At 41.0% G+C, this 17,570-nt stretch overlaps 1 protein-coding gene across 1 annotated transcript in view; it reads left to right on the plus strand.

Moving 5' to 3' along the window:
* Window positions 1-8,735: 8,735 nt before the first annotated feature.
* The window catches only part of kcnk12 (potassium channel, subfamily K, member 12), a 30,121-nt gene continuing 21,286 nt past the window's right edge, over window positions 8,736-17,570 (plus strand). The window contains exon 1 of the mRNA XM_026191024.2: window positions 8,736-11,542. Within this exon, the coding sequence (XP_026046809.1) occupies window positions 11,203-11,542 (340 nt within the window). The 5' untranslated portion in view covers window positions 8,736-11,202. The remainder of the gene's footprint in view (window positions 11,543-17,570) is intronic.

Genomic DNA, 17,570 nt, shown 5'->3' on the forward strand with positions numbered 1-17,570 from the left:
GGTTCTTGAACTGTTGTTTTCACACATGCAATGTTTAGACCGTTTTAAATCAAACTCATTTTCTCGCTCAGTGCTGTTCACTTGTGCAAGTGTGAACACAATAATCATACTCTGGTGCAGAGCAAAACAACTGTACCAAGGTGGTTGGAGGAAATTTGGAAGAGGTGGTCTCGGTCTGGTTTCTAATGAGCCGCAGTGCCGTTTGTTTATGGTGTGAATGTCAGCCAATCTAAATCCAGGCGAGTGTAATGTCATGGTGGCCATGTCCATCTTTTACATACAGTCTTTTCAAAAAACAACTCTCTGTCAAATAACTGGTTGTTTAAATATAAGAATGACAAAAAAATATAATAGTAACTTTTTTCATTTATAATTACTACTTTCAACTAACCAGTTCAGTTTATTTAATGCAACATGTGACAATCAGAATCTGCTGCAAGTTTCACTGTGTTGGTAAGTTTTTTGCTTTTTTGACCCCATTCCAGTAAGTTTTTGTTTTCGTTAGTAATATCAACAAGAGTCCACACCAGAGTCCTTCATTGTGATGAACACCAGTCCCAAATATCGAATGTTAGGCTAAATTGCAGTCTCCCTGCAAAACACAAGCCATTAGAAGATGTTCCCCACAGTCAGGGAGTCACACAAAGCTACACATTCCCCGGAGGACATAATTATTTTTTGTTTCATCAGTTAGTACATCACTGCTTTGTCTGTAATTTCTGTGGGAAGAACGGGAAAATGAAACTTGCTCTTTGGGTGCATTGACTCCCTCGATGAAACACAGAAATAATAAACAAGAAAAGTGAACATTGGACGTCATTAAACAGTGGGTTGCAGTGAAAATGGGGGGGGGCAGGTGGATGTCTGGGGTTGTTTAAATGTGTTCTGGTAATTATTTCAACCTCAGGGGTTGGTTGTATTTACATTCATTACAGAAATCCTGAGGGGAGAAGAGTCCACCTGGATGAACATGTTTATGGAACAAGGGCAATATTTCCAGATGGAAACACTGGTCCCAGTACTGTAAACTCTCAAGCGGTTATATTTCATACATCATATCAGAACCACTGGCTATTCCAGACGGTATGAATACACCAGTGGATAAAGCAGTATATTTATCGTGTCCTTCTCTCATCTGTAAAGTTCATTAGTATTTACTTCCAGGTATTTGTTCATGAAGGTGTAAAAATCCTGAAATGTACAGCCTACATCATGTCCTGTAGCACGCATGCTGTATTTTTATATCCTGCTCTAATTTAACTCAGACCACATGCTTAGTTTTTTAGCAACTTGGAGGTGCTGAAAACCGGCGTGGACTCTACACTCAGTATCTAAAATGAAGTGGATCACTTTGTGGCTTTTCAGCACTTGGTTTCTTTGTTTTTGGTGTAAAACAAAAAAATACACTGAATAATGTTAGATCAAAGAAATTAATAGACTGGATATTTTCTCATTATGAGAATTTCTATCTCTTAGTTTATATTCTGAATGTTTTCATCACTCAGAATCAGTTTTTATACTTCAGCAGTTGCTATAATATGTACACCTATGTAGTGTCCAGTTTATTAAGTGAAGTTCAGTCTCAGGTAATCTAATACATCTGCTCCATCTACCTGTTTCTAATAACTCTGTATTAAAGATGTTACAATAAACTAAATGTTGCAAACCATGCATTTATGTGGCTGTAGCTCAGGAGGTGGAGCAGGTCATCATCTAATTGAACGGTTTGTCTTGGCTGCTACAGTCTGCATACCAAAGTATTCTTGGGGATGATACTACAAATACTTTTAGTTCTTTAAGTAAAAATGCTACAAGAACTAAAAGGTACTCTTACATATGCTCACCAAAGTTTGAATGTTAACAAGGCACTTGCTTTGATGTGCTTGCATGAATGTTTGTGAATGGATGACTAAGGCTTGCTGTATTAGAGTAGAAAGCTGCTGTATAAGAACCAGTCCATCCATGAGGATATTGGATAATTGGAATTCTTGCAAAGGTGAAGCTGAATGAGAAGGAGGAGCGACAGTGATAAAGTCTGATTTCTTTACTAAAACAATATTGAATTAATTTGATTTATCTGAAAACATTAACATTTCACATTTCAGACATTTTTTTACGCAGCTGCTCAACAAGTGTTTACCAAAGTTTCTTACTCAGTTCTCAAAGTTTTTTGTGAACTGAGGTCTCAAAGACTGCACCTTCAGTAATCATAAATTACATAAAATGGCATTCACGTGTCAATTTATTTAAAAAAATTAAACAATCAAAATATATTAAAGATTATCTGGAGGTGGTGATGGTGATTGTGGGGTAATAAAAGCTTCTAGAGACACGACCTCATTGTTTCTAAAATCAGACTCCAGCCTGAAATGTTTTACAACTTTATTATGCAGACATAATGGGAAACTGCTGTGTATGGAGATCAGACTGGAGGAAGTGTCACAGCATAATGTCATGGCGGTATCATAAAGCTGAGCTGAGAATTGTCACTTATGCCCATGTATCCCATCAGCTCAGATCTAATTAGTGTTTCCACTGATTTGCATGTGTGTCAAATCAGATACACTTTTATGTTTTTTGAGTACAACAAGGCATCTGTCAGCACAGACAATGGCTGATTGGCTGATTCTGTGATTAGACATCAGTTTTGCCCATTAAACAGTCTCCAGCGTGTTCTCACTGTCGACACAAAACCTTGACCGTGGTTTGACAAAAGCCAAGTTGCAGTTTTGTCTCACTTTGCAGCAGCAGCAGGAAAAAATTGTTCCCTGTATGAAAGATTAGTTATCTGTATCATTGCTGATGCCAGTGGTAATAAAATGTTGCTTTGTGGCGGAGCATAAAGGCAACCCTGCTGCTAACTCCGATGGTTTCACCCCACACGCCGCCCTCTCCCTCTTCGGAGGAGGGGATCCGAAGAGAGAAAAAGTAATCTGATCATGTCCAATAGGGGCAAATGCTGCATCAGTCAACTGTGCCATAATCTAAAGCTTCTGCCTCGGAGCGAACATAAATTTCCCATTCTTTCTGTGTTCACCAGACGACATCTATGCGGTTTTTAGTCATCTTCATGATGCAGACACAAGATACTCACCTGACTGCAGAAGAACACATGGTTTAGCTCTCTGACTGCAGGCCTTTAAAATGTGGGCATGAGGAGATCCAAGATGATCCTACAGTTATTGATAATAATTTAGAGCGTGTGTAGTCTGTTTAAAATTGTTGCCAGTTTTGCTGCAATGCCCCATTGCACATCTGGCTGAGTGTAGAAGAACTGCACACTATTTACGGATCAATTTTTAATAAACCAGTAAATTCAGTCAAATTAGATAAAAAAAATTACAACAGCGGGGTGTTAAAGGCTTTAAATAGATTTCAGGTGTGTTGATTTAGGTTTCTGTAGCTCTTCTGGTTTAGATGTTTTACAGTACATGCACTTTTGAAGAATCTGATCATTTTTTTGTCATTTTATTTGCATTTTCCCATAAGACCTGACTACTTTGTAGTATATATCAACTACCATGTGAACTTTAACATCACCAGAGAGAACAATAGGATGAAAATAACAGTAAAGTTTTCATATTGCCATTATTTCTGTTTACTTTCTGATAACTCTTCAGGCGTTTTTGTTTTATAGCACATTTTACCTCAGTACTGCGTGAGAACTAAAGCATAATTATTTGTGTGTTTGACAATGATGGTTCATGCTGTTACGAAGTGTATTGTGGCAACATAATGCAGGTATTTATTTCCTGTCTCAAAGGGATATACCTGTGGGAGCAACATTTATTTTGATACATGTGGGCGTGAGATGTCACACATCGCTGGGCGACGACCTATAGGATCATGACGTGATGATATAAACAGCACCACGAGGGTGCACTGACTTTTAATAATCTGCTGATACACCTTATCAAATCGGGTTCAGAATAGACTACCGCAGCAGCACTTTTCTTCCTAGTCCTCCGACCCGCCAGGACATAAAGTTCCCTCAGCACTTCTGCTGATGTGGTGTAAAAGCTCGTCCGTATCCATAAGCTGTTTTTTTCCTTTTGCATTATTTGCTCTTACCTTCCTCTATCCTAGTGTTCTGCACCTGTATCGAATTTTCTTTCCCTTCTATATAAACTCTTCCCTCCCCTACACCTTAATCCAGGTAATCTAGTTGTCTCTCAAGCATTCCAGTAGCGTTTCCTTCGTTTCAGGCTTCCCATGTGTTTGGCCTTGCTTAGTGGGTTGTTTTGTCTTCTGCCTGTTCCTTCTGGTTTTGTTAGCCTGAATGGACCAATCACCTGTGTACCAAACCTTTCTACTCTTCAGTGAAGAACAAGTTTGAAAATTGTTAGCTGGTCTCCTGAGTTGTGTTTTTGGCTCCTTTTTCTGTGCCTAACTGGTAGTTGCATTCAGTTTGTGATGAGAATACATTTGAGCTGTGAGGCCATTCCCCATGAGACATTTCACAAACTACTCAATAAAAACAAACAAACACAAAAACCCCACAAAAACCCTCAACAGATTAAGACCAAAAGGAAGAGCGTTACTTCAAATGGAGTAATTGGACAGAAAAGAGAGCATACGGTGAGACTCAGAGCCTATAGGAAGCTGTCTGTGTGATTAATGAGTTGAGGGGAGAGATTTCGTTCACTGTCCTGTTCAAACTCTCAATGGGCCTTAAATGAGTCAAGTCTAGAGAAAAGGTGTACCTTTACCAGGAATTGATATCATCCGAAGATTTTTTTTTCTGTAGCTTATCCTTCATCATAAAAGCAGCATTGTGTATTCCTACTTTCCGACTTCTTCGTTTTTATTGAAGATATTGAGAATACAGTAAAAATCTGGATTGTGGCTATTTTCTGAGATACTGGATTTTACTCCAGAGCCCTGGGTTTACGGGAAAAACTACTTGCCCGTGACATTTGCTGCTTCAAGGGATTTGCAGCTAATGGGGATGCAACTCGCGGGATGTAAAGCTGTCAAATCAGCTTTTTCCCAGCAATTAACAAACCACTGCAGCATCTCTTCCTGCTGTTGATTTGTTTGTGGTCTTTAAGGAATAAAGTCAATTTGAGAAGAAAAACTCTGTAATGGCTCGTGGTTCTCCGTCAGGCATTCAAAGGATATAATTAATTTTGCTTGATTTATAAACAAATAATGGAAAATTAAACACGCATATGTTGAATATAAAAAGTGGAGACTGCAGCTGACTGACTGCAAACAAGAAGATGTTTTAAAGAGATAAGCTCCGTCATCTGAGAGATGCATAGTCTCTTTCTCTATTAGTAAGTACTTTCTGTAAAAAAAACAAAAGCAACGTGTTTGGCTAAAAATCCCCAAAGTCTACTTTCTTCCTCCTGTACCATTTATCTTGCTGAAAAGTTACAATATGTTTTTTTGTAATTTCACTCCTTTGGCTGCCCTTGAGCTCTCTGCGCTCTTCTGAAGGTGAGTGGATTTGAGAGGTATAACAATGCAGAACAGCGGCAAAGTACAACAGCACAGAGCACTTACAACAGACCGCCTCCAGGTTCTGACTGGACTGTTGTCACGAGTGTCTCACCAAGAGAAATACGCTAGAAAAGCTCCTCTTGGAGGTATATAAGAGGACATGCAAAGAGGCTGTCATGTTCTGCCAAGTGATTACAACGAATATGTTGCATAAAAGCACTAAAGTGAAGAAGGACACAAATGGATAAACATGCCAGATTATGGATGTGGCAAAAGGTGAGGCTATCAGTTAACATCTTCACTGTTTTCCATCAAAGTACAAACTTTGTACAAACAGAACTTTCTTTGTTGCCTTAATTCTGTAGAGTCATTCTCAGCGGTATCAACACCAAAACAGCTTTACATTTAAAAAGAAAAAGAGGTGTGTGGGCAGCAGGAAACCTGCAGAGTGGAAAATTATGCATTGTCGGACAGGATGCACTGCAATCAGCCGTTCAGAACCCCAGAAGCCAAGCGGGTAAGTTTCCTTATGAAAATGAAATTCAGGATCCGCAACCCAGTGAGCCACCACAAATCTGCCGTACCTTCCCTCCAAATAATTTACCTTTTCAGGATTTTCCCGAAGAACTATTGTTGCTAGACTGCGAGTCTAATTGGATTCTTGATGGCAAATTCTCCTGAGTGGGATAAGTGGGGAAATGGTTTTCATGTAAAATGAATGCACGCAAACGTGTACAGACACAAAAAACACACACAAGCACAAAAAGAAGTGGATTAAAGCTGTGGAACCGACTGGTTGACTCGTCAGAGACGACAATAGTAGTCAAAAAACAAGCCCTGATTCATGATGTGAATGATCAAGCCCATATGTATCCTACATTTTGCATGCAGATTGGACTCATACGTGCATGAGATCAGCGCTATATGTACAGGCTAATAATTAGATTTTCATCTTCTCAGCTTTTTTAATGGGTTTGCTCTTATTTTGGATTATTCCTGTGAAAGAAAGTGACCATGGACAAAAATGTAACTGTACGTGCTACTGAAGGAGCATGTCATCACATTAAATCTCTCTAAAGCCCCTGTGATAAATGAGGTTTCTGAAGGGTTTGTCTCAAATCTCAGTGGGGTGTGCATGGGAAAATTGAATTTGTCAAGCTAGATCTAAATCAATATACCCACTCTGCTTTAAGCACTATTATCATGCACACATTTTTACCTCTCTCCAGTCAAATTACTTGCTGGAACCTGTGGCATGCATCAAACCACATTTACCCATTAAAGGGACCTCTGTGTGGTGCTGTATTATTTTAAAGTTCAAAAGAGCGAACACACTTTAATGGCATAAAATAATGACCAGAAAACAACAAAGCAAATAGCAAAAACAAACAGAACAGATAGTCGCATGGTAACTGGGAGCTGACAAATACATACACACATCCATTCTGTATAAACTTTAAAGAAGGGGTTTAAAAAAACAGAATAAAATACTTGATTTTTTAAATGACAAATTCTTTGTACTTTTTCCGTTATCAGGAGGAAACCTTGCATGGCAGGGTAAGAGGAAATCCCTCAGTCGCTGCGCTCCCTATTTCATTTGTCACTGTAAAGGGATGTGTGTCCTCCCTGTCTCCTCATCTTTATTCACTGCGGGGCCCCTCGTTGCTGCACTCTGAAGGATTGTCTCTCTTCTGTCTTCCCCACATGCCCTCTGTAATTCCTCTAATAGGCCACTTAAGGTATGTGAGCCTGAGCTGGAAGACATTTACCTTTTCACACGCACAGTGAAAAAACTGGCCTAAAGAATCGACTCAGTTAATTGATGTAAATGAGTTTCGGTTTTCAGATATATATTTTGCCTTGTGCTTTGGGTAATGAGTAGTTAAATTTAACAGCTAAAAACCACTAAAAGAAAGTAGGTAACACTTATTTAGCATTGCTATACATCTCTTCTCCCCAGTAACTTCCCAGAGTTACAATAAAGAATTAGTGTCTGGCTGGCTGGCTGGCTGGCTGGCTGGCTGGATGGATGGATGGATGGATTCTTTTTTGCAGTGTGGTTTCCTTGTAAAATAGCTGCAGCGTTGAAGTTGTAGTCTCACAAATAAGGACGGAAGATATGCCTGAGAAATGGAGAAGAAATGTACTGTTACAGATTTTCAAGAACAAGGGTGACAAGCTGTAGTGACTACAGGGGATAAAGCCGATGAGCCATGTCATGAAGATATGGGAAAGAGTTGTTGAAAGAAGTCTGAAAAAAGAGGTGATGCTCAGTGAGCAGCAGAATGGCTTCATGCTGAAGCAACATTACACACATGACATTTGCTTTGAGAGTGTTGATGGAGAAGTACAGAGAAAGCAGGAGTTGCACTGTGTCTTTGTGGATCTAGAGGAAGCATAAAATAGGGTGCCAAGAGAGGAATTGTGGTACTGCATGAGGGAGTCAGGAGTGGCCAGGAAATATGTGAGGGTGGTACGGGACATGTACGAGAAGAGTGAGGTCATGGTGTGTGGAAACGCCACTTGTGAATGATCTACACAAGTTGTGCAGTATCCCAGCTATTCCTAGGACTGTGTTCTTCTGAACAGAGATCTTGGATGTTGTTCCTGGAATCTGCTGGAGCCACTCGCCTAGCTTGGGTGTCACTACACCAAGTGCTCCGATTATGACTGGGACCACTGTTATCTTCACCCTCCACATCTTCTCGAGCTGTAGTCTGAGCCCTTGGTACTTGTCAAGCCACTGCTGTTCCTTCTTCCTGATGTTGCTGTCATTCGGTATTGCTACACCTATCACTACGACCATCTTCTTCTGCTTGTCCACTACTGTTTTCGTCCCTTGCCCACCGATGCCTTCTTGTTCCAGTAGCCCACTTTTCGTCAGGGTGCCCTGGTTCCTCAAGTATATATATATATATATATATATATATATATATATATATATATATATATATATATATATATATATATATATATATATATATATATATATGTGTGTGTGTGTGTGTGTGTGTGTGTGTGTGTGTGTGTGTATGTGTGTGTGTGTGTGTGTGTGTGTTTGCTAACCATCAGTTAGTCTTTAACTTTTAATACGGCACCATCTGAAATGGAGATGAACTACATGAATGCTCCTTTTGTGAATATATTTTTAGCCTGTGCTTACTGCTTCTAAATGCCACGGCTCAAACAAAGTATCATCAGCTAAATGATTCATATTGTATCTCAAAAGTTAATATTATTGTTGCCTACAAACTGACCCAGGATTAGTTCCTTTTTCATAGGTGCTTGTTTCCACCCACAGTCAGGGGGGAACAGAGACTCGAAATGACCCGCAGGTATGAATGAGCTTCTGTTCTGTATGTCTGAATGCCTGTATTGATTTCCTTGCCTTCTAAGCAGTCAGTGCAGGGATAGTCTACAGCCCCTCCTGTGACCCTGAAAAGAAACTGGTGGGTGGAGAATAGGAATAACATCAAAAAGTAAGCATGCTGCTTCTTGTTTTTTTCCTCACCATATTCCTGTATTTTCCTGATGTTGCTACACCACTACACAGTGTTTTCGTTTTTTTTTTTTTACCTTGGTATTTCTGACAACATATTTTTATATCACAAAGAGTTATGATTGGATGTGACTCCTGCCAGTGCCAAAGACACAATATTTCACTGATGTCTTCTTTCATATCTCCGTCCTGGGCTTTCCTACATTTTGAGCTCCAGATTGGATTTGACAAGGACAGACTCAGAGGAGCAGAGATAACTGTGCGCAGTGTGCCCCTGTTCTGCAGTCTGCCTTCATATTTGTAAGCCAATTAACTAGATTAGAAAGCATGATCAATACAGCCACCTTATGCAACCCCGTTACTGTCAACTCATTAGAAAATTAACTACTGCCTGTCACAACAATGCCGATTCAACGCCCACTTTTTCGACTTGATTCTCACAGGATATGTTTTTTCTTTCTCATTAGCCTCACTCTCATTCACACGTTTCATTTATTATCAAACATAGCTTAGCCTATGACATCTGAAGTGACAGCTTGTTTGTGGCTCCTTCCTCTTCAGTTGGATAAGGTCTTTTTAAAGCCTCAGTCGATATTTTCACGGGTATTTAAATGGATCAGCAGCTCTCCAGGTCGACATTGATTTTGACCAACTGAACCCAGAGGAAACCGAGTAATTTGAACCTGGTGGGGTCTGTAGAAGTTTACTCAGCCGTGATCTGAAGAAAGTTTTGACCTGCTCTTGGCAGATGATTTTAGCACATGTGGCCACCGCCAACCCCAACTCCACCCCATCTTTTCTTAAACGAAAAATGTTTTAAATCTCCATCTTACCATCAGGTCTTTTTTTTCTGGGTCGTTATTCAATCGGATCAAGTGAAAGGATGACAGCGGGGTGAGATCATGTCCGACTATCTTTAGGGTTTTTTTTTCTTACTTTATGTTATAGGTACACTGGATATAACATTTTTTTTGTTTTGCATTATTTCCAGCGGTGGAATTTAAAAAAAAGTAAAGTTATAAGTAAAGTCATAAATAGTATTATTTAGTATTGTTGCTTACTTCCTCGTTGTCGAGGTTTATTTCATTTATTTAATTAAAAATCTATAAATCTCTATATTTTGATAATCAGTTAATCGTGGAGATATTTTTCAGCTTAGTATTGTTTTGCTATTGGCGCCTCATGTGTGATGATTTCTTCTTTGCCGTGTTTTGAGTCACTGTGCGCTGAATATGGCGGTTTTGAATCTGTGAAATTGCAATCGGCATCATCGCCAAGCCATAATTTCTAACATTAAGGAGATAATTAGCATGTAATTAATATTTGATTAATTGAGAAAGTATGGCTTTTTCCACCGGTTTTTTTCTTCTTCTGACAGTTAAATTTTTGTGCCTCTGACTCTCCACTGAAGCTGTTAGGAATAGTTTAGTTTAAGGAGGTATAGCTTAATTTTGGTTCTGCTTTTGCGCCCGCTGTGCTGAAAGTGAGTTTCTAGAGAGTAGCCACAGTGCGCATGGCAAAAGATAGCGTCTGCACCGGAGTGAAAATGTAAATCTTGAGATCTGAAGACTACCCCATCTAAGGACGCATACGGGGATGCTGCTTATCTTCAGCCAAACGCACACCCCCTGGATTCGATGAGAGATTTCACAACACCCGCTGCTGATGGGATGCACTGTGCTACCACCAGTGCCCACGTTTAGACGACAGCTCCGCACTCCTGCAGAACAAGCCTGTGTGGAAACAGAAGACTTTACTTGTAAGGAGGGACGTGGTGATTTTTTTAGGCGCACTCATTTGTAACTTAGAGAATCTCGAGCGTCATTGTGATCTTTTGTGTGGGGGATCGTTTTGGTGCAACGGAGGAGGGGTACCCGGTGGATACTACTGCTTGCTTTTGCTCAAAAGAAGCGCGCCCGGTTGGATTTAAGCTGCAGTCCACTTTACGCCAACTGCATTGCCACAAGGAGAGGGGGGGAATGTATCATGAAACTAGGCGCCTGTGGCTTTTCGCATTAACTCTTTGATGGATGTGCGGACTTAAATCCACAAGTGGGGTCGTTCTTTGTGCTTTTAAGCTATACATAATATCACTTCACAACTACAATGAGACAACGTGTCGGGAGAGGAATTGTTGCCCGGAGAAGTGGAGCCACAGAGCAGGACAGTGACTTCCAGAGGATACCTACAGACGAGTGAATGCCGTCTCTGATGTGGAGCTTGTCGCTGTCCGACGCGCGAGTGGTGCTGAAATTTGGATGATGCCTGGCCAGCGACTGCAAGACTGCCGCTCCCTGCACCTCAACGAGGACAACGGCCGCTTCGTTTTGCTCGCCATCCTCATTTTAGTGTACCTGCTGTGCGGCGCTGCGGTCTTCTCGGCTATAGAGAGGCCCTCCGAGCTGCGGGCTCACGGGCGCTGGAACGGGACGCTCCTCAACTTCAGTGAGACCTTCAACATAAGCCTGCAGGAGCTGAACTCCTTCCTGCGGGAGTACGAGGCTGCCATCGCCGCCGGAATCCGGGCTGACGCTCTGAGGCCAAGATGGGATTTTACAGGGGCTTTTTATTTTGTTGGAACTGTGGTGTCGACTATAGGTGGGTGATCTCTGCAGCATTCACTAAATCCCTGACCTCTTGGTCCATTCGGTTGCATCATGTTGTTCTCTCGACAGCATACATGTTGGAAAATATGCATTAGGGCTATTCTACATAAAACCACACACATGCCAAGCCCACATAAAGCTTTGTGTTAATAAAAGAAGAAGAAATTCCAGGGATGCTTGTCAGCCCATGTCGTGAAGACAGGAAACACTTGAATGGGTCTTTGTTACTGGATTGGATTAGAGGTGTTTTATTTTAAATTGTATTCATGATAAATACTGATATCCTTACTTTTTGTGTGGATGTCACATAAACTGGAGCTGCTTCCATGAGGGGGGCTTTCTTTCCACTGGCTTACATGCAGAATAAATGATCCAAATTATTGTGTTTTTCTTTCCAATCATGTGTTACATTTTGGCTGTGAGGGACTTTGGCACCGGGGACGGCATCTGACTTGTCTGCCATTTGGAACAGGGATGAGTTCCCTGGCTATAGGACAGCACCCACGGGTGCAACTCTTTTTTTTTTTTTTGGCCACGTTTCTGTTCAAACCAAAAGGAATGTCAATGAGAAGCCCCTTCTGCTCTCACCCCGCCCCCTCCCCATTTAACATTTACTTGTGCAATAGGTCAGAAAAGAGCAAGTGTCCCTCCCAGGGCACCCCGAGGGCCAATACTGTGGTGCACTGCATGCCTGATGGGCTCCAACACCCCCCTCCAATCATGCACACCCGCCCCTCACACCACCACCAGCATCACACCACACCCCGGACAGATAAAGCCGAGCCACAGCTTACAGTGAGTAAATGAGTGAGTGAATGCGAACAAGCAAATGAACACACTCCAGCAGCTGTCTCTGACCTTGGCCTAAACACACAAACACAATCTGTGTATACAGTGTGACACCTTCGGCAACTATTTTTAATTGACTACTGTGGCATAGGGAGTGATAAAAGAAAGCTGATCCACGTGAGCAGGGAACCTGTCACAACTTTATTTACTGTAGACCTGTCAGGAGAGCTTTATTAGTCCTTCTACCTCCTGCTCGCAGACACACAAAGGCACAGACACAGAGCACTCGGGGAGCCCGTGCACTCAGCTCACCGTGTCATGGGAGGGAACCACAGCAGCTGTGTTTGTGTACATGTCTGTGGCAGGTTGAAATCCTTTGTACTCCGGTTGTCAAACTGCATCGCTTTCTTTACCCAACAGGCTGATGATAAAAACTGACTCAGCAGCTTGCGGGGGGAAAGGGAAGGAGAAAAGAATGATGTTATGATGCTTTCTACAATATTTCCTCCTTTTCATGTGTTTGCATGGATTTCTGTCTAGCATTTCATCCTCCTTTGATCTCAACCCGCTCCCCCCCACCCCAACCCTCTGGCTTGTGTGCTACTTTTTTCTGCATGCTTGTGAGATGGTGATTTAAAAGGGATTGTGGGGCCTCCCCACACAACTCTTTATCAGAGCGGCATCCCCCTGTGCACTCTAGACTTTCCTCCCAAACACTTCCCGCCTCTGACTCTGCTGTGGCCGAGGCTTCAAATCAGCAGTGACTCTTTGCTCCCCTTGATGTGCCTCCATAGCATCACTTTGAAGAATGAAATAAAGCCGTGGCCACATGATGCATACTTTACCCCGGGATTTGGCTGGGTTCACTGGCCATCGGTGCTGCACACATTGTGTTGTTTTAGAATTTCCAAAAATCTGCAGTAAGTATCAAATCCACTGCAGCTTTTTCCAAAGCGTATGTTGAACAAATGCAACAAAACTAGCACTTTGGCCCAGATTGAAATCTCTGGTGTTCCCTCAGATTGGTTAAACTCTGACTTTTTTTTTATTTTCTGTAGCTGCACATTTCTGGTTTTGAGTGAAATTGTTCAAAAAAGAAGAAACAAAAGTTTGTCCAGCATTTATGCATGAGAGTAGCTGTGAGGAGCACATCTGCCTTCTGCCTGTATGAGGATATAGGCGGGGAGAGCAGAATAAACGGGGCAGGCATCAGATAAGACACCGATTAAATCTGAGATAGCATGAGCTGAGGTGGAGGTGGCTGCAAAGTGACTTGCACTGAACAGGCCAGTTAAATGGGCTTAAATAGTATGACCCATATGAGATTTGACAGTTGGATGCATAGAAAGGTATCGGCTGAGCTGTCACTTAACGTAGGTTGGAACTGAAAACAGCTGCCGGGATAACAGCTGAGCATGGCTGCTCGATATGCTTGATTTGGTGAGCAACGTTAGCACTACCTGTCATATACACAGCAGTATAATGACCACTTCACACAGTGCTGCCATTCAGTGTCACTTCTGATTAGTCCCAGTAATCACTCAAGGGGAGGCTACAATAAGAAAAAAACAAGCTTGAGGCACAAAAAGCATTTCCCTGTTGAGAAGCCCTGTCAGAGAAACATCTGTAAAATTTCTGACAGGTGAGCTCCAACTACAAACATTAACTTTTCTATCATGAATTCTTGAACAGCTGTTTATCTATGTTTCCTGTGAGCGGAGTTTCTGTGTGATGAGTGGGAATGGATGGGACATGTACAGCCAGGGCCAAGTGCATTAATGTGGAAGCAAAGTTATAAGCTCCTGCATATTTAACTCAAAGCCACCTACACACTCAAAAAAATCCCACACAAGTATCTAATGTGTGTCTAGCATGAAAATATAGACTGTTAGACTCTTTTCAGCCTTCTTGTATTGGTTGTATTGTATTGCCCCATATTTCTGGTTACTGTGTTTGAACTCACATTAAGGAGGGCACAAGAGTTGCATCAATAAAATGGATATTTATAGCCTTCAGGGCTGATTGATAGATGCTAGCTGCCAATTAGGACAGCTCTCTGTAGTCTTTTGAGAGCCTGTATGTCTCATTTTGAGTACCTATAATGGCATTTAGGAGAAACCCTTAGTCACTTTTACAGTGCTGGCAATGAAAATACTTGCCTGAGAATTAAGCAGCGAGGGAAGAGAATCAATTAGATTGAGAACTTTTAGCTTGTTGGGAGTTATTAAGCAGGTTAAGGCTGTTAGTTGTTCAGCAGTTTGTAACATTCAGTTGCAAATTTGGATTGTGTTCTGCACTGTTTATTCCTGAGGATAAACTCTGTCCTGCCCCTGGCAGCCACTGCAGCATCCTGCTCTATCACAACTATATCCACAAAGGCAGACAATGCAAATAGTAGTTTAACACACAGCACACAAAAGAGCCACATGCAGTTTCTTTTGCTTTAAATAAATCCTCACTGAACCTGCAGAAAACTTTCAAAATTAAGAGGAATGTCAGAAATGGACAAGACATAATCCTGCTTGATCCTGGCTGTACAGAGTAGCTACTGAGATGAAATGTGATCATTACGAACAAACTGTCCACATTAGCCAGACGGCTTTGAGCTTACTGTAGTGTTATGATGATATTATAACATAATAAGTGCCATAAAAACTCCGTTTTGTATTTATGTGTCAGATCACATTGAGAACACCTCTCAAAAGTGTAACTTAAAGTTGCATTAAACAACATTTCGACACTAGCAATCCCTTTTATGTGTTATACGTTACACAGAGAGGGATACTGCATAAATCTCTGGTTTCCAGTCAACTCTTCATGTGTTTTAGCTGCGTTTAGCTCTTAGATCTTTTAGTCTTTTAGTCTCACTGAGAGGCTCATTTAATTGTTTCCTGTGAGCTGTTAATTAGCAAAGAACCCCCTTGTGGAGTACACTAAATGTCCAGCTCTAAACAGTGGACAGACAAAGATAGAGATTAGTTGGTGAACATATTAAAGCACACAACAGCTTAAGGACCAGGTGGTGCCCTGAGTGGTTGAAAGAGCTAAAAAGGAAAGTCACTACTGGACTGGTCTGATTGAGATATTAAAACATAAGAGTAAACGATGCTTGTTGGATTACTAGTATGATGTTTACAGCATGTACTCTCTTATTGACCACCATTTTTTATAGAGTGCTTTATTCTAGGGGATTCTAACACTTTATCTTACATGCTTGGTCAATTTAGATTTGCCAGTTAAACTAGCTTGCATGTCTTGCACAGTATCCAGAGGAAATCCACGCAGGCACAGAAAGGCCCAAACCAGGTGACAGTGCTCAAAACCTGGCTGAAGGTGTCTTTGTTTGCCCAAATGAGTTTAAAATATACCCTGCTATGCTAATACAGCACATCTGCCAGGACAGTCGTCTAATATTTCATGAAACGAGATACATGGACAAAATATGTCAGTCCCTCAACTGAACTGGGGGCTGCAAAGTTGGTTCAGCAGAGTTTCTGAATTTGTGTTTATAGTCAGATTATGACTCTATTTCATGAATCCCATAACAGGAAAATTATTTTTTGAAGCAGTGTGTGAATATGCATTACTCTGCCAACTTTTCTAAAAGTCAACACCAAAAGTATCTGCGAAATCACGATGTATTCAGTCCAGCAGAGCGATAACCGATTCCTGTTAATGAGCAGCAGATCTGACTTAATGCCTCCGCTGCAGAAGGACAGGTTTGTTTTTTAACAGTCATTATTTCAAACATGATCACTTTGTAATCTCATAAACCAGCAATCAAAAAGCAATCAAAGCCATTCTGGCATTATATTGCATTTGTATTATAACTAGGTGACAATTAGAAAAAAAATTGTTAACTCAAGAAAGCTACAAGCGTGTTATGTAATGATAAATGTAAGAAAAGATTTAGAAACATTATAATCTTCAGCGTTTCTGGAGTGTTAGTAGACAATTAGGCCTAATGGCTTAGAGGGTATTATTCTCCTCATCTTCTGGTGCCAATTTAAAAAGTGCTAATTTGGCAGTCTCATTGAGTCTCACTGAGTCACACTTGTGAGGTTTGTGTGACCATGCCTCTCTGACCAAGGCCCGATGTATGTGCAAACCAAATTTGTTCTGTACTGTGCTGTCTTTTAATTCGTGTGCCTCTGAGGTTATAAGACAATGTCACCTCAGTCTGGTGAAGCGTGCGTTGGCATTTAAGCAGTGTGAAATGTCACATGATGGAGTGCGTGGATTCCTGAAGGCAGGCTGTGTTTTTGCTTTGATGTCGTGTTCTCATTTAGATTAACCACTTCGTGCTGCCTCGCTGGGACAAAACCATCTGTGTTGTTGTTACTGTTGGTGCATGTTATGAATGCGCCTTTGGGAGGTAGGTGGGAAAGGTTTGCAATCTGCGAAGGCAAAATCACTGCACAGCAATTTTTCAAGTTGTTCTTGTTGTCCGTCTCTCGCTTCAGCACTGTTGCTAGTGTCTCAAACAATGCCGATTCCCATCTAACGTCAGTCTCAGATCTCACTGCGCTGGACATAGTCCTTCTTTTAACACCGTTGTCTCATTTCTTTCTACTTACAACCCCAATTCTGAAAAACTTAGGTTGCTGTATATTAGTCAATGTCAATTTTTTTAAAAGGAGATGTACTTTACAAGAGAGTTTGAAAACAACAAAAACGAACCATATATCGATTTTAGTCCAATTTAAGTACAACAGCAAAATATAAAAACACAATAAAATTGACCCCCCAAAAAAGGCTAAAAAAAGACACCACAACATAAAAAAACCGGATGAGAATCAAACTGAGATCTAATTAAAAAAAAAAAAGTAAATAAAAACAAAATGCAATGATTTATTCACAAGATCATAGAAAACATTAAAAAAAACTCACTGGATTAACTGTTAACATGTCAGCAACATGATCAGATGCAAAAAGGGCGTCTACGAGAGGCAGAGTTTCTCAGAAGTAAATACAGGCAGAGATAGCAAGAAGAAGCCATATGGCAACAGGAAAAGTCAAAGCTCTTTGTAGGGAGGCAAAGTGGAAAACCGTCAGACGAATTCTTTTTGGAAAACACAGTTCACCTGGCACAGCTCAAATCCACATGCCTTGCATATCTCAGGAAGTAAATGCAAAGCTGCATACTGAAGCAGCTACAACTGCTACAGCATTTGTAGGAGAAGAGTTGAACTGACCTTTTTGCAGTCCAGAATTTTCATTAACTGAAAGCA

Source organism: Astatotilapia calliptera, chromosome 13 (assembly GCF_964374335.1).
Source record: "Astatotilapia calliptera chromosome 13, fAstCal68.1, whole genome shotgun sequence".
NCBI lineage: Eukaryota > Metazoa > Chordata > Actinopteri > Cichliformes > Cichlidae > Astatotilapia > Astatotilapia calliptera.